We start from the raw sequence: 25,668 nt of genomic DNA, 5'->3' as shown, positions 1-25,668 counted from the left end.
GAGAACGTGCCAGTGTGCCTTTGTTAGGGATAGAAGAGCTACGTAATGTAGTAGAGTTCTGACATTTTGACTCATTTAGAATGATAGACAATACCAGAGAACACTGATATGCCTTATTATTCTTTCAGCTACACAATACTTCTATTTGTTATTCCTTCCAACAGTGCCATGCCTTCAGAGACCTTTGGCAGTAATCTGTGCAATGGAAAGACCCTGGCCTAGGAGAGAAGAGCCTGAGTTCTTAGTCCTGCTCTTCCATTGTCCTCCTGGACCTGGATAACCTTGCCTATAATAGGTCATGATGGTTGCTCAAAGCTGGCAATGAGGATTGGTGTGATGGTTAGTTGTGATCTGGGTAACAGTGCTGAGAAGTGTACAGTGCCCTGTAAAACCAAGGCATTCATTTTACTGAACAGCCACAGGACTGAGGTTAGTACTGACTCTCTGTTTAAGCTCTCCACGTAATTATTTTGATCAGACTACGTTTTCTTTGCATCTCAACCCTGGTACTTACTAGGAAGACCAGTTCAAAAATAGTTTCCTAAGAAATGGAAGTAGAGTAGAGGTTGCTTGCTGTCTCCCTGGTATTCATACTATGCCCCTTTGGATGGGAGTGACTCCATCCTCAGCATCAGCTAATCAGGACAATTCTGTTCCTTCTACCAGAGCATTTGGCCGGGGTAGGCACATAGCCCAGGCAAGGTTGACCAAGAGGCACCTAACATCCCATTGACCACAGTAAGTGGCTCAGTGGCTCAAGCTGGTACAACCTGAATGGAGCCCATGACCTGAGTTCGATGACTGAAGAAGAAACAAACCTTCTCTCCCACTGAACATAAATGAGCAAGTATGTAGATTGCTATTGTCTGTCATCCTGTTTTTATGAGCTAAATCAATTTGATTGATGATTTCATAATGGAAGGTGGGGTAGAGATTATGGAAGCGAATTAGTCCTTGATTACAAAATTAACCTTCTAGATCAAACTTTGCCTGAAAGCCAAAACATAGTTGGATTTTTCACTTATGTTTGCAAATAATTTTCATTATTCAAGTCATTGTAAGTTTTCTTTTCCTGGTATTGAAACGTGCTAAGTGACACAATAGGTTATAATGGGACTGTATTTGCCCATTTACTTTGTCTGAACTCTTAACGGTTCCTTGTCTATGTTCGTCTTTGACTTCATCCTAAGGTTCATCCCTGAGCTGGCCATTTTCCATCCTCTTAGCTAGGTGATGCAAAGGTGGCTCAAGATTTCTATTCTGATTCTCATTAAATCTGACTATTCTTTTTAATTGACTCTAGAATAGGCCAAGATTTACATGGTATTGAATGTAAATGGCAATGAATTCAATTTTAAAAATTAACTTACACCTGCCCTGCCTTCCCCATCCTGTTCTTCACAATAACAAAGTTTAAAAATTTTTTAATTGCAAAAAAATTTTTCCCTAAGTTCATGTAAGATTTCTTTTCTCAAATTAATATACCAGTTGTTTTGTGACCACTTTAGTAGCTTCAAACTAAATTATCCAGTTAATTGCTTCTACTTTCTCTTTAATTTCTGTATAAAGATTGTTGTCTTTTTGGCCTATGGCTTTTAATTCAGCATATTCAATAAAAAATTAATTTAACCACAAGAGATTTTCAGTTTCTCCAGGCTCAATTATTTTCTCATTAACTTTGCTTTTATACTCCCTTTCACCCTTGCCCAGTCATATTTATAATGTTTCTATGATAAAATATCTCCATCAAGACTTACTGATGTTTTATGGGTAGCTAAAAGATTTATTAGAGGTAACTTAAGGCATTTAACATTAGCCTCCAACTTGGGAATCATTGACAAACTATTGTCGACATTGTGTGTCACCTGGTGACCAAAAAAAAGCCCAGTGATGGAGAAATGATTATTAACGGTAGATAGGGGCTGCCTAGTCAAGAAAAGCTGAAGTTGAGCTGGTGCTCTAAGCGTTGGGCCCTGGAACCAGGGCCGCATCAGCCCAGAGGAAGAGTCTTCTTCCTCTAATTGAGCCACTCAGAGGAGATGCCTTTTAAAAATTATCACAAACGCCTCAACAAAGTAGGTTTAGAGGGAACATGCCTCAACATAATAAAGTCCATAAGTGAAAAACCCACAGCTAATCATCAACAATTGTGTAAAACTGAAAGCTTTCCCTCTAAGATCAGGAACAAGACAAGGATGTCCACTCTCACCACTTTTATTGAACATGGTACTAGAAGTCTTAGCCACAGCAATCAGACAAGGAAAAGGAATAAAAGGTATCCAAATTGGTAAGGAAGAAGTAAACTTTCACTATTCGCAAATGACATGGTACTATATATCAAAAACCCTAAATATTCCACTAAAAAATTACTAGAACTGATAAATGAATTCAGTAAGATCACAGGATACAAAATCAATGTATTGAAATCCATTGAATTTCTATACACTAATAATAAAACAACAGAGAAATTAAGAAGATATCCCATTTACAATTACACCAAAAATAATAAAATATCTAGGAATAAGTTTAACCAGGAGGTGAAAGACTTGTGCTCTGAAAACTATAAAACATTAATGAAATAAATTGAAGATGACACAAACAAACGGGAAGATAATGCATGCTCATAGATTAGAAGAACAAATATTCTTAAAATGTCTATACTGCTCAGAGCAATCTCCAGATTTAATGCAATCTCTATCAAAATACCAACAGCATTTTCACAGAACTAGAACAAATAATCCTAAAATTTGTATGGAACCATGAAAGACTCCACATAGCCAAAACAATCTTGAAAAAAGAAAAACAAAAAAAGAAAAAAGATATCTGGAGATATCACAATTCTAGACTTCAAGTTATACTACAAAACTATAGTAATCAAAACAGTATGGTACTAGCATAAAGACAGACACATAGATCAATGGAAGAAGATAAAAAACAAGAAACAAACCCATGATTATATGGTCAATTAATCTTCAACAAAGGAGGCAAGGGCATTCAATGGAAAAAAGACTCTCTCTTCAACAAATGGTGTTTGGAAAACTGGACAGCAGCATACAAAAGAATGAAACTAGACCACTTTCTTACATCATACACAAAAATAAACTCAAAATGGATTAGAGATGTATATGTGAGACCTGAAACCATAAAAACCCTAGAGGAGAGCAAGGAAGTGTGACAGTGGCCATAGCAATATTTTTCTAGGTATGTCTCCTGAGCAAGGGAAATAAAATCAAAAATAAACTATTGGAACTACATCAAAATAAAAACCTTCTGCAAAGTGAAGGAAACAATCAATAAAACTAAATGGCAACCTAATGAGTGGGAGAAGATATTTGTAAATGATATATCTGATAAACTGTTAGTATCCAAAATATATAAAGAACTGACACAACTCCACACCCAAAAAAGTAAATAATCCTGATGGGCGGAAGACATGAACAGACACGTCTCCAAAGAAGACATACAGATGTCCAACAGACACATGAAAAGATACTCAATATCACTCATCATCAGGGAAATGCAAACCAAAATTACAATGAGATATTACTTCATACCTATAAGAATGGCTAAAATAGAAGACACAAGAAAAAGTAACTGTGGTGAGAACGTGGAGAAAAAGGAACCCCGTGAAATGTTGGTGGGAATGAAAACTGGTGCCATCACTCTGGAAAACAGTGACTTTTTTTGGAGGTTCCTCAAAAAGTTAAAAATAGAACTACACTGTTATCTAGCAATCATACCACTGGGTATTTTACCCAAAGAATACAAAAACACTAATTTGAAAGGATATATGCATCCCTATGTTGATTGCAGCATTATTTACAATAGCCAAATTATGGAAGCAGCCCAGTGTCCATCGACTGATAGATGGATACAGAAGAGGTGTATATAGACACAATGGAATATTATTCAGCCATAGTAAAGAATGAAATCTTGCCATCTGCAGCAACATGGATAGAGCTAGAGAGCATAATGGTAAGTGAAATAAGCCAGTCGGAGAAAGATGAATACTATATGATTCCACTCCTATGTGGAACTTAAGAAACAAAACAAGCAAAAAAAGGAAAAAGAGAGAGAGAGAGACATACCAAGAAATTTACTCTTAACTATAAAGAACAACCTGATGATGACCAGAGGGGAGGTGGGTGGAAGACGGGTGAAATAGGTGAAGGAGACTAAGAGTACACTTATCACGATGAGCACTGAGTAATGTATAGAATTGTTGAATTACTACTTTGTATCCCTGAAACTAATATTACACTATTAACTACACTGGAATTAAAATTAAAAACTTAATAAAAAATTATCACAAAGTACCAGATGTGCTACCAGTGGCCATCTGTGAGATTTACTGAATGATCATTCTCTGTTTTTAAAATAGGGTTACCTTTACATATTTGAATAGATTTGCCAACACCAGATACGTGACTGTTTTACAAAGCAATATGGCATCAGTTATGGTGGAAGACCGAAGAGAGGAGAATGGCACTTCCAGCACCCCTCTTCTTGGTGGTGTTTTGTCTTCACACCAGGTGACATTAGCTGCAAAGATTCTTTTACTCCAATATAAAATGGATTTTGTTTTTTGCATCTTCCTCAAGACCTTGAAATATCAGAGAAAAAGATCTCCAAAATTGTGAAATCTAATTCATTTTTTTTCCTGAGAAAGGGAAATAGATCTCTTCATTGTAGGATGGTGAGGATATTAGAAACACCAAATTAAAATGGAGTCTAAAATCAAATTTAAGATACCAGGACAAAAGCCAAAATGCCTGGTCCTTTGTTTCTTGCTACTCTCCATAACGTCTGCTGCCTAAAAAGAGAAAAAAAAACATGGCACAAAGTTCAGGGTTAGTAAAATAAATTGTGTCTAGACTATGATGGGCACTCAAAGAATGGAAAGACATTAGTGGAAGAGGTACATTGACATTCTTCATGATAGGACAGATAAGACAGGTATGCAGGGGGTGACCACAGCAGCTGGGCAGAGAGGAGCATGGAAGAAAGGCAAAGAAACAAGGACTTGAGTAGAGAACACCAGACTGATGGGTATAGAGGCAAAGGATACAGGAGCAAATTAATCAGTAAGCACAGACAGTCCTTAGCTACTGCTAAGACAAACAACAGCAAGAGGAATTTGGCTGCAAGAAGTAGATGACTAAATTGTGCCCAGCATTGAGCCAGGGCCTCTGGAAAATCCAAAGGCAGTAGGGTACACCGTGACTACCCTCCAGACAACAGTAAATGGCTCTATGCTTGCAGAGCTCTGGCAGGCTCTGGCCTGTTGCAAAGTAGCACATGCTAGGAAATCATTGTACCTGCTGTGTTATGAAATAGAATGCATTTCCACCAATTAGAGACACAAGATGAGCCTGTTTGATCACATCACTGCAAATGCCAAGAGGTGATGACTTAGGAATTAAAATTCTTCAAATGAAATGTGGGAGGTTACCAGAGATTACTACATGACAACCCAATTCATATCAGAAAGTTAATTACATTTACCAAGGAGAATTATAAACTTTGTTCTTAATTTTTCTTAAGTATTTAAAGCTGCAGAAATAGAGGAATACAAGGCATTGGTGGTATATATGATATGAAGACATATTCCATGGTAATAACCAAAATGTAATCTGTTGATTATAGCTTTCTTATCACAATTAAAACATTTTGGGGATGCCTGGGTGGCTCAGTCAGTTAAGAGTCAGACTCTTGGCTTCAGCTTCAGGTCATGATCTAGAGGATCATGTGTTCAAGCCCCACGTTGGGCTCTGTGCTGGCAGTCTAGAGCCTGCTTGGGATTCTCTCTCCTTCTCTCTCTGCCCCTCCCCACTTCTCTCTCTTTTTTTTCCTCTCTCTCTCAAAATAAATATTTTTTTTTTTAAAAAGGGTATTTTGTAAAGCCACTTTAATTGATCCATAGCCTTAGAGGAATCATGAATACCCTCAAATAACACAAAGTTCAATGTTGTTGTTTAGTCAATAAGAATGCATCTTAAATCTAGATGTTTCTCCATTAGTTATTAAACTCATCTAGGATCAAAAGGAGGGAAGGGCAATAAGACTGGAGTGTGGAACTGCAACCCATCAAGAACTGCAGGCGAAGGGAGAAATGACTGATGGCCAACAGAAATGAGAAGAGGTCCAACAGGCCACCGAGAACCTAAGCTATACTGAGATCCTCGTTTCCCTTTGTAGTCTCAACCTTGAAGGACCACTCCACACCGAATCAGATGTGCTAAATTGCATCCAGATGTTGGGGCGCCTGGGTGGCTCTGTCAGTTGAGCATCTGACTCTTGATTTTGGCTCATGTCATGTTCTTGCAGTTTGCGGTTTTGAGCCCCACATCACTGCACTGAACTGAGCCTGCTTGGGATTCTCTCTCCCCTCTCTTTCTCTGCCCTTCCCCACGTGCATGGACGTGTGCTTTCAATCTCTCTCTCTCAAAATAAATAAACTTAAAAAAAATTTAAATTGTATCCAGATGTAATAGTAAATATGATTCTGGACTGTAAACAGTTGAAAATGTTTTATAATTGCTAAATTATCACTAGGTATTTTGTTCAGTCTCAGCTTTAATTTCCAGGCAATTTTCTTATACCTCTGGGAATTCCTGTGAGAATCTAACTTACAAGTTGTTTTCACATATATGGACTTGACACATTTAACAATTAACAAGGGTTAAAAAGATGTCATGATCTGAAGACTCCGAAGACATTTAAACAATTACTTCAATTTTGTCATTTAAAAATTTTGAAGCCAATACATTTCTTTGCCAGGCTTCAGTTTTAGAGGACCCCCTGCCTCGCCAAATTTCATAGCTTGACGTGTTGGGTCCCTAGTGCCCAAAAGTGAAAATGGCCATGGAGGGTGGGTTCTGTCATTGTGCCAAGAAGAGTCAAGCTGTTTCTATCTTTTCTATCAGAGCTCCCCCTGCAGGATGCCCCACTAGGAATTGTAAATGATGAAAGCTTGCCCCCGACTGCTCAGTCCAAAAGAGTCTGAGCCCGTACTTCCTACTATTTTGGCCACCACGGAAAGCAAGAACAGGAAGGGCAATTCTAAAATGCTAACTAACCTGTGTTTCAACAGCTCTCCCTCTCAAGCTCAACTTTACCATAAAACCTTTTCCTTCTGTTAGAATTTATTTGATAGCTTGGCATGATTATTTGAAGTCCTTTTTTATTCTATCTTATTAGGCAGTCACTGCAGTGAATAGATAACATTTCTACCCCTTAATAATCAACACAAAAGAAAATGAGAGAGTACCAGGGGTAAACAATGGATCTTGTTAAATGTTTCATACCTCTCTTTGTTTGGCTTAATGTTGATGTCTCCAATGATATGAATATCTGCAAATTTTATCCTAAATTTGCTCAGAAGGGAAGCCATTCTGAAAACATAAAAGAGAAATACCCCATCACTGCATGTTTCGCTATTTTCAGTCAAAGAGGTTTGTGTTTAAGATACCACAAGCAGTCATGTCTTATTTCAGGTTCACTTTCACACAAAGGCTGTGGTCAGGGTTTGATTTTCATCGCAGTGTATTAAATGTGGACCAAGCGATTCCACCAAAGACAGAGAAATTCAGGTAGGTACAAACCCTGGAAACAGAGAATCCAACCCTGCATTCATGTTCTAGGTAAGAAAATATAGAGCTGTACATTCTTCCTTATCATTTTCGGGGAAAAAAAGAGGACAAGTTTTAACATTACTGGCTATTACCTTGCTGATAATTTTTATAGAGTTACTGACAATGTACTGAAAAACTAATAATTGTGTCATATATATTGGAGGTTCTTTCCCTGGCAACTGGAATTTTTTATATAATTTCAAAGTTACAGAAAAATTGCAAGGACAGCACAAAAAAATCCCAGATCCACCAGCTGTTTATATCTTGCTCTATTTCACTGAACACTTTTTCTTCCTTATATATAGCTACCTCTATCTACAACCTTCTTTTCCTTCTTTCTTTCTTGCCTTCGATCCATCTGTCCACCTGCCCATCTGCCATTTAAAGTAAGCTGCAGCCATCAGGTCCCTTTCCCTCTAAACACTTGGGTGGGTATTTCCTAAGAATAAGAACATTCTCTTATACAAACCGAGTATAATTTTTGAAAGCAGGGCATTTAGCACTGATGCCATACTATCATCTAATCTACCGACCAATTTTAAATTTCATCACTTGTCCCAATAAGTTACTAGAGGCTTTAAGAAATAGAAATTATTATATAGAAATTATTATAGCTATCATGTTACTTTCCATTTAAATATGACTCTCTTTAAGAGGAATTAAATCTATATATCTATCTCTATGTCTATGTCTATGTCTGTGTCTCTATCTCTATCTCTATCTCTATCTCTATCTCTATCTCTGTATCTATATAATATCCTTCCAGGACAGAGGAGAAAACATGAAAAATTACTGAATAAAAACCTGTCATTATTTTGTGATTTCTGGAAGGCCTCCGGATGTAGTCCTACCATAAGGGAGCAAGGGCCACTCAAGGTCGCTCTTCAGATTTCCACCAGAGACCTTTGGATGCACCACATTCTCAATATCCTTGCTGCCTCCACAGCCACATGTCAGAGCTCTGTGACTAAATTAATGACAAAGCTGCGAATTTCCACGGTGGGCACTTATTTATTTTTTTTAATTAAAGGAGTTTTCAACAGTTATTCATTTAAACTCTTTCAAACTACAGATGAGAAACTGGGGACCCAGATATGTACGGTGACTGTGACAAAGTCTTGCAGCTCGTTGGTGGAAGAGCTGGGACAAGGATCGGGTTCAGTCCTTTAGTTCTATTTTAAGTGTACTGTGCTACAGTGACCACCACAAATCAAAAGTTTTGACCCCCACCCCCACCCCAAGGAAGCTATTGAATACAAATCCCTTCGGGCTTTTCGTTTCTTGGATACATTTACTAGTCAAACCAAAACAAACATTATACAAGATAATGATACTCTCAATAAAGAATTGAGATGAGACTTCTGTGTCAAATTCCTTTTAAAAGCATTTGTGGCAGGGGATCAAGGGACATGAAGACAGTGATTACAAAATGTATGCAATTTATTGACCAGAAAACCAAGTAGACACGAGGCTTATTGCGGTGGCTTTATCTTTAAATCTGTTATGCCTCAAAAACACTTAAAGTTCTTAAAATTAAAGGATTGAAACAAAAAACATCCCAAGTGTTCTAACAAATGAGTGATGAGTTACTCACGCAATTTTTTCTTCTTCAATGCGGTTGATCTTCCCTCCAACATAGATCCTTAATTTACAGTCTTTCCATTTTTTTCTGAGAGTCAAGATATAGGGGATAAGGAGTGTTAACCCTGAAGAAAGAGTAAATTATGACAGAAAGTATAAGCATATCTCACTGAAAGAGAATGAATTGCCTTATATCTTTATTCATTCCCCCATTTGTTGCTCCTAAATAATTTAAAATCTCTGGGAAACACAGAAATATTATTCTTAAACTGATATCATTTTCATATACCTTCCCATGCAGTTTGTTAAATTTATCAACACAGTAATTTTGCTCCCTAGTGTATATTCTGGAATTGTTTTTACCTCCGTCATCAAACAACCACCACACATCAATTGTGCCTTTTCCCTGTTTCTTTTTAAATTGGGTGCTGGCTTCCACTAGTTTCTGGTTGAACTCCCCCACGTGCATTGACTGGATTGTGCTCATGCTGCTGCCTGTAATGAAAGAAAAGTGGTATACCTATTGGTCTTTTGAAGAAAGAAACAAAATAACTTGCCAATAAATCTATTCAGGAAAATAGAGGAAGGGTCATGAATTTTAAGTGTTTTTATAGCTATAGGTAAACAGTGAGCTATGAGAAGGGGAGATGAAGGTCAAGTCCCACAGTAATTTAGGTTACCTTCAATAGTCCAACAAAATATGATATTGGTTTTATGATTACAGTTTTCATTATAAAACAGTAGATTATTTTCAAGTTCTTAGTAATCTCCAGGGTGGAATTCATTATTTAGACAGGTAATGATGCTAAGTTATCTGATACAATAGCCAAAAACCCCCATTTTATAAAATTTCAGATATAACTCAATCATATTTCAAATTTACTTGAAACTAGAACATGTGGTGATTGGTTTTCTAGAGATAAGCAATAGAATCAGAACTATTTCTTCATTAGAGCATTCAATGAGTACAACTGGTATAAATTCCATGAATGTCTGCATTATGAAAGTGGCTGGGGACCAAATGCATCTTGACTCTATGACCCTTTGGACCTAATGTCAGCCTGGCTTGCTCTCTGTTTTCAAGGAGACTCCTGAAGCCAAGGAAAAGCCATGGAGCTCTATGAGTGAGATGAAAAAGCCAATACGGAAAGACAAAATTCCTTTACTGGAGTTATAGATAAGGGTGCACATAAAGTACTTAAACGTTTTTTTGATGCTTTTTCCACCCTATCAAGGATACATTGAAAGTCTGCTAGGGAATGAGTCCAGTTTGAGCAGGACCCTCACTCCTATTTGCCAGTAGAGGTTTTTGTTGCTATACTGTATATATTATTTCTCATTTCCATGTCTTTTAAAGTTGTGACTTTATTGCTCTATTTCAAAGAGATGATGTCAGCCAAGTGCTTAGAGTAGGGCTGACAGCTGCTTCCGAGCTTCCTCTCTGATCTGAGAGGTTCTGAAGATGCTTTGTTCTGTCTTTTGCTGCTTCCATGTTTTGGGCCTGTCAGTCCTGAAGCAATTATCTTACATTGCTTCTATCTCCCTAAGACTTCTGAGGGATAAAGTAAATATCTTTACAAAATGGACCAAACTCTGCTCCCACTTACATGCAAATCAAAGCATCCAGGGGACTCACGCATTAGTGTCTGGAGGTAGGTTTGTCCTGATCTAGAACTCAAAAGAGTTGTCAACCAGCGAAGGCCCAGAGCAGTAAAGGGGCCTACTTTAGAGCTGCGTTTGAAATTTTAGGTGTTGGAAATAAAACATAACATCATTTTGCTTTTCTGAGCAATGAGACATGTTGACTTTCAGAAGAGTACCTCTTTGCCAAAAGATTTGTGATGCAGAAACAGGCTTCCAAAATAAATAATAAGTCCCTTCTCATTAATAAGAACATTGATGCTTCCCTCCTCTGCCATCAGCTAAAGAATAGTATTGGGCTATGACTTCTGAATTTTCCATTGCTTTTCGAGACGGTAACTAACATTGAAAGACTGAATGGTAGAGCAGATTCAATGAATAGTTAACATGTCTCATGAATGAACCAAATAATTGAAAAGGAAAGAAGATAGTTAGAATCTAGATGGTCTTATTCTAATATTTACATTCTGAAAGTCCTGATGTACCTCCAGCTTTAGATTCAAACACATCATTTTCCTAGACAATGTCATGTTAAGGTACGTAATATATAATAAGCTTTCCTATAGCCCATGGAATATTCCAGAAACCGGAGGGTACTTCCAGTATTTGAAGGGGGAAATGTTTATATTTTATGTTATAAATATGTTGTAAATATGTTGTAAATATATAAAAATATTGTATTAGAGGTAAAATTTCATCCTTGGACTATAGTAGGAAAACAAGCAAATAGGTCCAAACTTTTTCCAGGGTATTAGAAGGCCTCATTGAAGAACCTCTTTGAAAGAGGTCAAACTAGCCTATAAGCCTGCTAAGGTGCAATATGGATCTTGCTATTTGATGTAAAAAACCTCCCAGAGAAATAATCTTTTCTGGGCCTCATACCAAGTGACTTCAGTTAAGTATAGGATTATTTGTGTACGTTAACATTATAATTTTCTACCAGCAGAGGTCGCTGTGGACCTCATTAAACTTAAACCCATGGTTTTTCTGGAAAGAAAGCAATTTCTTATTTACAAAAAAGTTATATATTTGAATCACCTATTTATAAATTTTACAAAAAGCTCTCATTCTGTGGTCTTTCGTTACTGGGGTGTATATTGGACATTCAGAGGTTGAGTGTACCTCTCAGGTGAAATCTACAGGTAATTGGTATTAAGAATGTTCCTAGTCCAGAATTCAGGTTTGTGATAAAGATAGCTGCTTCTTGAAACTAGGGCTCTAGCTGGATCCCTCATTTACCTGTACTAGTTAATTTAAGTCTCCTTAAATGTCTGCAAGGTGTGTGTGTGTGTCTGTGTGTGTGTGTGCATGTGTACAGATAAACCCATTTGGGTATTCGTTCTTAAATTTCTATCCCCTTTCCATTTTAACTAAGAAATGTCTATTTTATGGCACTCCAATCTGTGTAAGCACTTCAGGACTCCCAAACCAAATATTATTATTTTAAAATTAAGTTTTTACACTTAGATGGTACAAAGGGCTTAATGTTATTGATAAATGACAACAACGTCTACATTTTATCTGTGCTATCGTCTTGAAAGAAATGTCTTTCAGTCCTGAGCTACACTCAATGCCCTCAACATCTTAGATGCTGACTTCTGACCCCTATAGATACTCAAGCAGTGGCTCATTTCATAATCTTTCTTGCAAATTTGGAAAGCACTTACCTTTCTTAGGCGTTGGCTTAGTGATGTTCAACTGGCTGGCTTTTTTAAACAAGCCTCGGATGCCTCCACTCCCTTCTTCACATTCGTTATCTTTGATAGTGGCTTCCAAAGCCAGCCGCTCCTGTTCCAATTTCTCTAATTCATCTAGTGAAAGAAGACAAAACTCACTTGCTTAACTCAGTGACAAAGTTTCTAGGAGCCATCTCATAGACTATTTTAATATAAACGTGGTGGATATGCAATAAAATTAACATCATGTGATTTTTCCATATGATTATTAAAAGGTAATGCATATCAGTAAAGTATATTCAGAAAGTAATAACTAGCTTGGAAAAATATCTCTATGTGTTGTTATAATACATGAAATCACTGGGCTTTTTATTTGTGAAGGCAAGGGAGGCTATTTAATGACATCTTTATTCACTTCTGGCAAAAACCAAAATGCCAGATCCATTGTACATAAGATCTTGTACACTGTATGCCACTGATATACTGACCTAAACTACTGTGTCAGATATTTTACAAGTAGAGGTGACAAAATTACTAAAGTATACTGGTATATATCAGGTACCCCACAATGCCTCCTGAACTGCAACGTAAAACTAGACAGCAAGAAGTAAGGAAAGGTAACCAAACTTTATAAAGGCTTAAATAAGCTCCGAATAGAAATTACAGTGAAAAATATCCACTAACAATTCTTTCAGATAGGAAAAATCCTTTCTGGAATGAGTGACCAAAGGGAAAGAAAGAAAAGCTGAGGTTTCTGTGTGCCTGTCCGAGTTCAAATTGCTAAGAAGGGTCTCACAACACTCGAGTCTGGAACAAGAGTCAAGCTGTGCAGCCTCCTGTCCAGGGCTTAGACCCACTTTCCAACCTTTGATGTTGCATCTGACTGCCTTTTATCTTTTTTGGATTCTGATTGTGACGAAAAATTCCTAGCTCCTATGTAATGCCCTGCATCCCTCTCTGACCTCAACCTACATTGGGTCAGGGTAAATAAGACTTTAAAAGCAGTCATGGGACAGTGCTTTAAGAATGATGGGCATTCTTGCTTACAGTGGGCAAGGTGGCCTCTTGTCAGATCCCCTCATCTTCTTGCTTGCTGAGAACAGAGCCTTAGAAAATGAGCAATGTTCTGAGGAACGGAGTGGAAAACCTAGATTCAGTGTTATAAAACACTGGTAGGGCTTCTGTAAATGTCAACCCTTGGAGCCCGTTGCCTTATCTATCTGGGAAGTGAAGCTATACAAACTCTAGATTTATCAATTATGTACTAACTAAATCTGTCAGGACAGTCACATCCCTAGACGGTGCTGTTATTCAGCTACACAGAATTGTCTGGCCGCTTTCCAGGTCTTAGCAATTAATCTTTTGCCAGTGGCATGAGATTTAAGGTCAAATCACCCATGTGATTTCCCCAAAGCCTCAAAGGTTCTCAAGATCAGCAGCTATAGAAAATCTGAGAAATTAGACTGATGGTATTAAAGCTCAGACAGGAGTTGCTTACCCCTGACTTTTGAAAGGTGAACACAAGCTGCATTGCACTGGAGGTCATGACCCATTACAGCTATGCTGCTGGCTTTATGTGACATTAAGCAAGTCGTTGACTTTTCCTATGCCTCTGATTTCCTATCTGTGAAATGGAAAATTGTAACCCTTCCCCTTTCCCACTCTCCCAGCTTTGCAAAAAGAACAAACAACAGTTTCTGCATGGTACTTTGTTGCTCCTTAAAGACCAAAGCAACGAGTGTGTTCTACAGGCAGTGTATTTATGCAACTTCTGGAAATGGGCTTAGTCATGCAAAGCAAATTGAGTATTTTGAGAAGCCTGGGAGTTATTTTAGCAGTTACCATTTATTGCGCACTCTTTGGGTGCCAGGGATTGTGCTGCATATTATTCCTCCCCAAATGCCTCTGAGATAGTTGCTATTGTTATCCTCATTTTGAAGATGAAGAGACTGAGGCTCAGAAAGGTGTCTGATGTCACCCAGAAAATAACAGGGTTCAAATCCAAAGAGGTCTGCTTGACTCCAGATCCTGCAAATTTCCCTCTATGACGACCTCTTGCTGTTTGCTCATTACTATTATTTCAGACTTGTCCCTTTAACCTCCAACTCTTCATCGTCAGATGAACCTGGACACTCTCAAGCACGTGGTGTAATGTCAGGTTAACTGCCCTATGCTATGGTCCCTCAAATGTACCATATAAAGGGAGGATCCTAAAGACGCAGGTACAGGCTGCCCCAGAGCAGCCCCAAAGTATCATGCCCTTTGCTTTCATCTACTGTTTGGGGTGCTGTAGGGGCCAGTTGAGGGGTCATCTACCCTTTGCTGTCGTCCGGAAGGCGTGTATTTGTGTGCGTCTTCGGGGGCAACTGCCAGGGCCATGCTGGGGAAGGGTTTCTTTTGCTATACTTTTTTGGCAGACTCCAGCACACCCTGTGATTAGACACAAGTTGCCACATTCTTTGTCCTCTAGTTTGGACAAAGGAGGAAAAAAGATAAATCCTCCTTTGTAACAGAGTCAGCTGGCTGAGTGAACTGGGAGCTACTCCAACTATTTGCTCAAAGGTATGTATACAGCCCATCCAGGACAGAGCAAACTGCAAAATCCCGGGCCCCAGAGACAAAACCAGACTTTGCTTAAATGCGTCAGATTCCGCGGTCCCCTCAAAGACAACAGACAGAGGCCGACGGAGAGAGTCTGTTCTAAGGGCTAAAATCTGCTTGCTTGGCCCTCTTGGATTTTCAGATCCACACGGTGGTCTGCTCACTTGCACAGTGACTTTGCAAATTCTTATTAGAGTTCATTCTCAATTATTCCCTTTGTAGGTGATCTAAGGGCTCCTCCTGTGCAATCCATCCTTTTCTGATTTCAGTGATTTCAGTGATTTGAAGTGCTTTCACTTCAAAGCAGAAGTGACGGTTTGATTATCTGTTCTGAATCATCTATCTGGTGTACACAGCTTGCTTCTGTTCACATGCGAGTCAAGAGCGGACTTTGTCAAAACATTTCTTTCAACAAGAGTACTCGCCAGCTGACTTGTGGACGTGTGCCATTGGCCACAAAGGGGGGTGAGCCAAGGGAGTATGAATGGAGAGATATCAACGGATTCCCACGAGCACAAAAATAAAAATTACTCATTCCCTCACGACTGCATCTGTGATGTTCAGGATTCACAAAGCCCTTTCCTCATAGTCTCTTATTTGATCCCAACACGAGTACGGGGATGCAGGCAGAACTCATGGCATTCTCCCCATTTTACTGGGAAGGAAACTTGGGCTCGGACAGTTCAAGGTTGCACACTGGTGATGCAAGCCTCCTGCTTCCAATTCTAGCTCCCTTGTTCCCATCCTTCCTCAGCAATAGCCCCTGACTGCCAATAGCTGCCTGTTGAAGAAATCCACAGTCTGCATTTTTTTGAAGAAGCCATCCCTAAATCTCTTAATTAAAGAAATTTTTACAATGCTCTATATTTCCATGATACTCTGCTTCAAACTTTATTCCAGCAGACATAACTGTGTGACCTAGACTAGTTTTAAGACGCATTTTTTTTATGCCCTCTAGACTGCAAATTCCTGGAGGGTAGCTTATTTCATACTTCATCACCTCCATTTATTGAGAGTTTATTTTGTGCCAGGTACAATGCCAAGCACTCTGCAGCCATAATATCCTTTAATCCAAAACAATACATCTGTGAGCTAGGGGCTATAATTATTTCCATCGGAAAATGTGAAAAGTGGGACACAGAGAAGATGAGTCATTTGACTAAGGTTACACAGCCAGAAAGTGTCAAGCTGGGATTTAAACCCAAGTCTGACTGATTTCAAAGTCTTCACATACTGCCTCTCACATTCTCAGCTGTGCCCAAACCTCCCTCCTCGTGCCTACCATCACAGTAAACACTCAAGAATAGTTTGTTGGGATAAAAGAACAAGTCAATGCTATTCAACACAGTTCAATACAGTTGAAAGTATCTCTATAATGGAGGGAAAACAAGTGAATTGTGGTCACAGATGAGCATGTGTAAAATTATGTGGAGGGGGATACAAAAGACAACGTTGAAAAGGAGTGGGGTTAATGCCATATACAGAGTTATAGAAAGAGGACATAATAGGGGCTGTTGGCCCAAACCAGGCTGAAATGTCACAGAGGGTAGGACAGGCAGGACTGATCACAAGAAGGAGAGGCAAGAGGAGAGTCCTTTCCCTGGAAAAACCCACCACCTGGGCATCAGATAGGAATTTGAATCTTCCATAATAAATAATTCTATAGTCTATTACAATTTACAAAACCACAATGCGAGAGAGAGAGAGAGAGAGAGAGAGAGAGAGAATAAGAGCCTGCCTTTCTCTCATTCCAAGATTAAGAGGGTTTCTGAGGTTCTAATGATGGAAGAAAAAGCTTAGACCTTTCTGTTCTCTCACTTGAGTGGATTTGTAACCAATTCCTCAGATATAGTCCCAAACAGTTCTCATGGAGAGAACAAAGAGTGACCTTGTTCCATGTCTTCATGCAAATGCCAAAACCACTTGAACAGTAGTTACCTGTTTTCAAGTCGTTTATAAATTGATTGTATGATAACCAACGGGAGTGACTATAGTTTGAAATTCAATTTAGTTGTCAAGATTGCCTCAAATGTTCTATCCCCAGTCTTTATATATATATATATATATATATATATATATATATATATACACACACACACACACACACACACACACACATATATATATATATAGAAAGATGTTTTCAGAAATAGGCAGGAGTCTACACATTACAATTCACTTTGAATCTCAAGGATGGAGAACAGTCAATTATCTGACAGCAGAAAAGGGAACAGGGAAACCCACTGAGGAATCGCATCACCTCCCATTTCACAGCATCCTTTCTCTTTATCAATTATTAAATTATGATTCTTTCCTTGGTCAATCAACTCAAAGCTGTAAATGCTCACATGAATCAACGTGACTTACCCCAGATGAAGTCTCATTGAATTGAAGGCAGGAAGCAATCCTGCAGTGGTCGTCTTCCAATCAAGTAATTATTTACTACCCTGCCATCTGTCTTTATTTTGCTAAGCTACTCCGTCAGACACAGCAGAATCCCCATGCTCGGAGATGGTCATAAATCGTGTAGTACTTACATGGAGCACTTGACCGCAATATATTGCGGATCACGTTTCATCATTTTATTCCTACCAGTGCAATTTGGACTCTTTGTTGTAGATGGCAAACTTGCTAAATACCCCTGGGAAGCTAACAATATGAAATATTGCATTTTTGTGTTCTCAGGCAATAAATTAATTTATTAAGAGAAACTGTCAGCCATCAGTATTGGATGAGTTGCTGCAGTGTACAAGTTAGAATGTTATGAGCATCGATCTTATTTATATGAAAAAGTTATTCTCCTCACATAATCCTGTGACACAGTATAGAAATAATTGTCATTAGCTGGTAAATTACCTATAAAGCTGATTTCTATTCACTGCTTTATTAACTACAGTATATGGGCACTCTGAATTGCTAATATTTCCTTTAAATTATAATCTGTGATGACACTGTGGTGCCTGTGTTGGAAAAGCTATGATGATAATCATTAACATAGTATAATGCAATACTTAAGATTTATCAGGCTCTTATTAAGCCCTATATTACAGTATAATATAATGAAACACAAGCTTATTTCTTCCAATTCAAAATCTAATATGAGGGTGGTGTCATAAATTACATAAACTTCAAAACAATGCATGGAAATGTGGCATAAAGTTAATTTCTATCATTATGCTGTTGTTTTTCTGCATGTTCTTCATGTATTTGTATAACACTTCTTTGTTTACTCTAGATAATTGGTACTTATAATTATTTTATTAGCATCCAACTGTATTTTTCCTTTCTTAAGAAACAGAAATATTTCAAACATCAAAGTTGATATAAATTGGATACATCCCTTGGGAAATTAAAAGGGGATGCAGTTCACTGCCAGGATTCTTTCAGAAATACTAAAAAAATTTGCTTGCTGTATTGCCTTACAGGACTAAATTGATGGTGCATTTTGGTGGATGGAGCAGGAAAGGGTAGGAGTGATATTTTCCAGCTACCATCTCATCTTTCAGCTTGAGGAGATCAACATAACATACAAAGAAAATGTGTAGGGGTGCCTGGGTGGCTCGGTCGGTTAAGCGTCCGACTTCGGCTCAGGTCATGATCTCGCGGTCCGTGAGTTCAAGCCCCGCGTCGGGCTCTGTGCTGACAGCTCAGAGCCTGGAGCCTGTTTCGGATTCTATGTCTCCCTCTCTCTCTGCCCCTCCCCCATTCATGCTCTGTCTCTCTCTGTCCCAAAAATCAATAAACGTTAAAAAAAAATTAAAAAAAAATAAAGAAAATGTGTAATCTTAGTCATTTTCCTCTCTAGATCTCCTTCTTAAAAGGTAGACTGGCAGTTTCAAACAGACACAGGTTTGAATCTTACCTCTACCAACTGCTAGCCTTGTGAATCCTGGGTAAACCTCAACTTATTACCTGTTCACTGGGGCAAAGATAGTACACTCTTCATAGGGTAGTTGGGATGACAAATGTTATAATATATGTGAACATGAAGCATAACACGTGGCACATAATAAGTGCTAAAAATGGTTAGGGGTGCCTGGCTGGCTCAGTAGAGCTTGTGACTCTTGACCTCGGGGTTTTGAGTTCAAGCCCCACACTGGGCATGGAGCCTACTTAAAAAAATGGTGGCTCCTGTTGCTGCTAATGTATTAAGTTCTACTAGAAAAAAATATAAATCAATTATGAACACTGAATGAGAATTAGTATATCTTTCTGCAGATGTAAAAGATCCATAAAAGAAAATAGGGGCATAAGACAGGAAGCCTAAAGATCTCTTTGCTACATTTTTGCACAGGATAGATTCTCAGCTTTATCTTTTAAAGCTCTTCATACATAATCATAGAGTATACATATCACACAGTGGTTCTCTAGCCTATATAAACGCTTGATCTTCAATTTCTTCTTCTCCCTTACAATACACTGGATTGGCTGCATCAGGAAGTTCACCTAATCCTCTTACATTGCCTTCTGTTATGAGGGAGACAATCATACATGGCCAAATAGAATCTGGACCATCAGGCACTGGCACTCTCAAATCCCTTTCAGGCTTTTCCTTCCTGATGAATCAGTCAACAAACTCCCGATCCTCCTCTACCTGGAGACCAAATGCCCCAAGAGAAAAACAGGCAACTAGAGAGCTTGCTCTACCTCCAAAGAGAATTGACACTATTGTGCACAATCGTCCTCAATTTATCACTCTACACTTATAAATCTACATAGCTAATCATCATTCCTCAACTCTTTTGCTCTAATTTTAGAAGATGAAGTTTTTTTTTTTTTCTGTTTCAGACCAACTCTTCCATCCATGTCTATCCCATGATTCATCCTATTCCTCCAGAATCTTACTCCATGGGTCATCCTTTGTTTTCATTTCCATCTTCACTCTCTCCCATTATCTTGTGCCCATTTCCTCAGTGTGAAAACATGACCCTCTCTTGCATTCTAAGGTCAATGGGTCTTCCTCTGGTAAATCTCAATCTCTTTCATCTCATTTGCATCCAAACTTCTCAAAGTGGTGGGCCACATCCATAGTCTCTGATTCTCTCCTCAACCCACTCCAACCCAGATCCTGCCAACGCGACTCTACAGATAAGATTTTCACTCAGATTATCTGTGCTGTGTCAATTGCATTTCAGGAACAATCTCACTGATATTTCCTGCTCTATTTGACAATGTTGATGATTCTTATTTTGAGCACTCTATTCCCGTAGCTTCTGTGACACCACAGATTCCTGGTTCCTTTATCTTTCTGAGGGCTCCTTTCCTGCTCATCCTTTGGGGGCTTTTTCCCTGTACTTTGGGGCTCTCGACTACATGCACTCTTTAGATTTTATTTTCCAGTGTCATTGTTTCAAGTTTTACCTTAACTATGAATTCTCCTGTACCAATCCACTTGGGTTGCCATAACACATACCACAGACTGGGTGCTTAAATAATAGACATTTACTTTCTCATAGTTCTGTAGACTAGAAGTCCAAGAAAAAAGTGTTGGCGGGGTGGTTTCATTCTGAGGCCTCACTTCCTGGATTGTAGATGGCTGTCTTCTTCCTTTCCTCTGTGCTTGTCTGTGTGCTAATCTCATTTCATAAGGACACCAGCCATATTGCATTAAGTCCCACCCTTGTGATCCTATTTTATCTGACTTACTTCCTGAAAGACCCTATCTCCAAACCCAGTCACATTCTGAGAAATTAATTCGCTACAGAACTCTGGGGGAGCATAGCTTGGCCCATAACATCTCCTAAATGTGCATCTCCAGCTCACACTTCTCCTTTAAGACCAGGACTATCTAACTGCCAATTGGACATTTCCGGTAGAATTTCCCACAGGAGATTGTTTAAAACTAAACCAGGAGATTGGCTTCATTAAACCTACTCTTCCTCTTATGTTTCCCATTTCCACAGGCAGTATCACCATTGATGCAGTCAGCCAAGGGGTCCTTTTTCACTCCTCCCTTTTTCATATCCAACCAACCCCCAAATGCTGCTCTGTGTGTCTTCAAAGTACTCCTGTCCTTTCCTCTCCATCCCTAGCTCTAGTTCAGGCTGTTTCGTTCTCTGCCTTTGACTTTTACAAAAATCTTTTTGATTTGTCTCTCTGTTTCCATTCTAGCCCCTGTAACTGAAAGAGTATGAGATGTAAACCCCAATTTGACCACATTATTCCGTCACTTAAATCTCTTCAATGGTTCTGCACTGTCTGCAGAATATTTCTACACTTTTTAATATGGCAAATGAGGCTTTTAAAATCAGGATCTTATATCAGCAGCCTCAAATTTCACTATTATCTGCTTCATACTTCCTACTTCAGTAACCTGAATCTGCTCTGGGTAGCCCATATACCCCATCCTTCCATAATCCTGTGTATTCACACCTTTGCTTGATGCTCTGGTCTTTGTCAGGAATGCTGTTTCCCAAACTCATTTCTCTTTCGCCCAACATTGCCTAGTTAACTCGACTCATCCACTAGATATCAAATCTAAAGTAACTTCCTCCAAAAAGACCTCTTGGAGTAAGATGTCCCTCTCTCTTCTCCATTATACTCTACAAATATACTTACTAGCACACTAATTAGTTTTGGTCTACCCAGCACCATCATTTACACCATGTCTGGTACACAAGAGACACCCAAAAAGTATCTCTTTGTTTTAGTGTTGGTCATCAGGGGACTCTATTTTCAAGTTCATCTGAAGAGATAAGTCATGAATTAGTGCCCTGTCCTAATATTTCAATGACTATTTAGATGTGTCCTTTATCTCATTCATAAGTTTAAACATAAGTTATAACAAAAAACTAAGTTTAAACATAAGAGGGTATGTTTAACCTCTTAAGATTAAACAAGTATACTGGGGCGCCTGAGTGGTTCAGGCATTTGAGCATCCGACTTCACCTCAGGTCATGATCTCGTGGTTCTTGAGTTCGAGCCCCACATCGGGCTCTGTGCTGACAGTTCAGGGCCTGGAGCCTACTTTGGATTCTGTGTCTCCCTCTCTCTACTACTCTCTTACTCACACTGTGTCTCTCTCAAAAATAAATAAACCTTAAAAAAATTAAAACAAACAAACAAACAAACAAACAAGTAATCCTCTAAAGGGAAAAAAGCAGGGGCGCCTGGGTGGCGCAGTCGGTTGGGCGTCCGACTTCAGCCAGGTCACGATCTCGCGGTCCGTGAGTTTGAGCCCCGCGTCAGGCTCTGGGCTGATGGCTCAGAGCCTGGAGCCTGTTTCAGATTCTGTGTCTCCCTCTCTCTCTGCCCCTCCCCCGTTCATGCTCTGTCTCTCTCTGTCCCAAAAATAAATAAACGTTGAAAAAAAAAATTTTAAAGGGAAAAAAGCAGAGTTACTAATCTGAATTAGTGTTTCGGCCTCGGATTTAGATTAGTGATTCACAGCATGATACATTCAGGCTCATTTCCATGTTGGCTGAAAACCCGATCATAGACTCTTAAAAACAAAATACATGGTTTTTTGAGGAAAGAATTAATCTCTATTTTCTCAAACATCTTGCAGAAATTAATTCAGCAGTTTATTTTACCAAAGGTGTTTATTTTCAGTGATGCTGGCTTTGTAGTTTTGTGATAAGAATAATAATTTATGACTGCCCTGGATTATTCCATATTTTATTTTGCAGGACAAAGGCCGTTTGTGTTAGCAATGGAGAAAACACTGGGGAAGTGTATACACCTCAGGTCAGCACAAGAACATAAGCTCTATCATTAGGGGGTTTTGTCTGTATTGTGCACTGCTCTATCCCCAGCACCTAGAAAAATACCAGGCATGGAGTAGGTGCTCAATAAATACCTGTGGCTTGAATAAAGAAAGTACATACCTTGCACTTGAAGAACCTGAGAGATGTCAAACCCTTGGCTGATTCTGACTATGACCACACCAATCTCAAAATCAAATGCATCACTGAAAGTGAAAGCAAAGTGGTTATTTAAATGACCCCTTTAATCTTGAGGTTTTGTACTAATAGTAAGAGAGTCTAAGACTCTCAATTCTAAGATTTTAACATAACTAAACTATGAAAATTCACTTGAGAATACAGCCAAGAGCTGATGCCTTTTGTTAGTTTGTTTTTCTCCCTTTATGCCTTTTAAAAATGTATTCTGGATAAAGGTAACTGATTCATTTACTCTGGAACCAATTTATTCAAATAATACTGTCACCTAGAATTTTGATTAAGAGCTTGTTACATGCTTTTAAAATAATTGTTTCATTTCTAATGTAAGCAAAACAATCACTGAAATATTTAGAACAGAGAGTTTCTAGGCTGCAAAGACCCTTTGAAATTATCAGCCAAATCCCTACTTATGGAGAAAGAATCCTACAACATTTCTGACATCAAGTTCCCAGTTAAAAATATCTCCAGTTCCTTTAAGGAACTTTCACCATTGACTTTGGGCAGACTGTTTGAAACAATGCTTTTTCATGACAACCCAATGCCGTTGGCTGTTGTGCCTTCTCTACGCTCAATCCAATAGAATTAGATTTTCTAGAAGGAAAAGAAAGGCTCTCTTTCTTTTATCTCTGTTCTTGTAGAATATTTTTTTCTCTGCTCCTAAATATGGGGCAAACCAATTAGTACTTTGAGTTCATTAAAAATTTTCTCCTTGGGGGTTCCTTTGTTCAGTCTCAAATGGATCGGAAGCCTAGGACCCTTTCCATAGAAGGTCACCCTCTACCAGAAATAATGCAGTTTGTGATTATCTTATATAGGCAAACAGGTTTCTAATAGCCAAAGTGAACCTGAATTTTCAAATAATGATATGAATAAATTCAGTGTAATATGAATATCCATTCAAAATTCAATCTATAATTGATCTTCACTTAGCAACACAGACCTAGCAAAAGTCGCCACAAAATAAATTCCTGATAAGTCTTGTTTCTAATTGTCCTTGATTGTAAAAAGGAGATGATGTGTTCCACAAAAAATATTTGGGTTCTGTGCTAGGAAGAATAATTTTAGACTTCCCAAAGACATCCACATTCTAATCCCTGGAACCTGTGAATATGTTACTTTATGCCGCAAAAGGGACTTTACGGATGTGATTAGCTCAGAGACCTTGAGATGAGATTAACCTAGATTATCTAGGAGGGTCCAGTGTAATCACCAGGGTCCTTAAAGTGCATTTGGGAAGCAGAAGAGGAGGTGAGGGCAATGTGGTATGACCCATCAAGAGCTTTGAAGATGGAGGAAGAGGGCCATGAGCAGTGGACTGCTCTAGAACCTAGAAAGGGCAAGGCTGGGGATTCTCTCCTAAAGCTTCCAGAAGGGAATATAGCCTAGCCTACGCCTCGATTTTAGCCTAGTGAATTAGTGTCAGACTTTTAACTCACACATCTGTAGGCTATTAAATTTGTGTTGTTTTAAGCCACTAAGCTTGAGGCAATTTTTTATGGCAGCCAATGAAAACTAATACAGATTCAAATTAAAATTAAGCCATACCTAAGAATATTATAAACATTTAAAATCTTTTATCTAAAGAAAAATTATAAAATTCTATATTATTGTAATAATGCCCCCATGTTAACAGTAATACTATGCTTTACTCTTACTCACAAAACCAATCAAAATAGTTAGAAAGGGAAATATAATACAGTATGGAGGTATGATGGTCTTCCCTTCTATATTGACCTCACTGCTGTGGTAGTAAGGTCATTTAGCCTTACTAAGCCAGCTAAGTTTTATACTAGTATAAATTTGAGCCACCTTAACGCTGAACTTTACTACCAATAAGACCAATTTGGTATAAAATCCAGAAGTCTCCTTGGCCTAATATTATTGGGTTTGATTATTTTGGTCCCTTTAGATTTCTAGAATGTTTCAAAGGTGGGCACATTGGAAGATGACCCCAGATAATTTTGTATCAATTAATGGACACTAAATGACTGACGGTTTACATATGTCTTATTTGCTTTAATACTTTTTTTCCCCAAAGACAAAGATGAAATTTCTTTCCTCTCTGTCCCCCTTTTTTTCCCCAGTGGTAAAGATGAAATTTTATTTTAGAATCTGGATGACAGAGAGCAGCTCTAATTTATTTCCAAGAATGGTCAGCAACTGACTGTTTCTAAATATATCAAAATGCTGGTTGGTGAACATGGTAAAATTCTACCCTGATCACCTGCTTTAGCCTTAACATACTGAACTTAGGGTATCACCAGGGGCCAAGTGGCAACATTTGGCATCCAGACTTTATACCTTCGGGAAACACAATTCAGGAGAATGCATTTAGTACACAAGTTCCCCATGTTAGAAGGATTGTTAAGTGAATGTGTTTGGTCAGTAAACGCATACAAATTTCAGATGATGAAAATTATTTTTTTATACTTCTTTTCAATACACTAAAACTAGAATGCTTTTATAATGTTCCTTAAATCTCTCCCAAACAATGATAAATACAATGCTCATTCTAGCAGGGGCCAGGACATAGCCTGGTATAAGAAGCACTGTGAATACATGTGCTTGTTTTGAAGAGGTGAGGGTTTCTTTCCTGTGTATTACAGACTTTTAAAGTTCAGCCAGACTTCTCAG

General features: G+C 38.5%; 2 protein-coding genes across 2 annotated transcripts in view; one reads left to right on the top strand and one right to left on the bottom strand.

Moving 5' to 3' along the window:
* FBN1 (fibrillin 1) overlaps nt 1-25,668 on the top strand; it is a 711,751-nt gene that overhangs the window by 345,028 nt on the left and 341,055 nt on the right. The gene's annotated exons all lie outside the window — the stretch shown is intronic.
* SLC12A1 (solute carrier family 12 member 1) overlaps nt 1-25,668 on the bottom strand; it is a 100,719-nt gene that overhangs the window by 4,566 nt on the left and 70,485 nt on the right. The window contains exons 19-23 of the mRNA XM_049613594.1: nt 22,960-23,042; nt 12,524-12,667; nt 9,579-9,710; nt 9,229-9,340; nt 7,308-7,394 (exon numbers count right to left, since the gene is read on the bottom strand). Coding sequence (XP_049469551.1) covers nt 7,308-7,394; nt 9,229-9,340; nt 9,579-9,710; nt 12,524-12,667; nt 22,960-23,042 — 558 coding nt within the window. The remainder of the gene's footprint in view (nt 1-7,307; nt 7,395-9,228; nt 9,341-9,578; nt 9,711-12,523; nt 12,668-22,959; nt 23,043-25,668) is intronic.

The sequence above is a fragment of the Panthera uncia genome, assembly GCF_023721935.1.
Source record: "Panthera uncia isolate 11264 chromosome B3 unlocalized genomic scaffold, Puncia_PCG_1.0 HiC_scaffold_1, whole genome shotgun sequence".
Taxonomy (NCBI): domain Eukaryota; kingdom Metazoa; phylum Chordata; class Mammalia; order Carnivora; family Felidae; genus Panthera; species Panthera uncia.
Note: the sequence above shows the minus strand (reverse complement) of the source record. Positions and strands in the feature narration are given on the sequence as shown.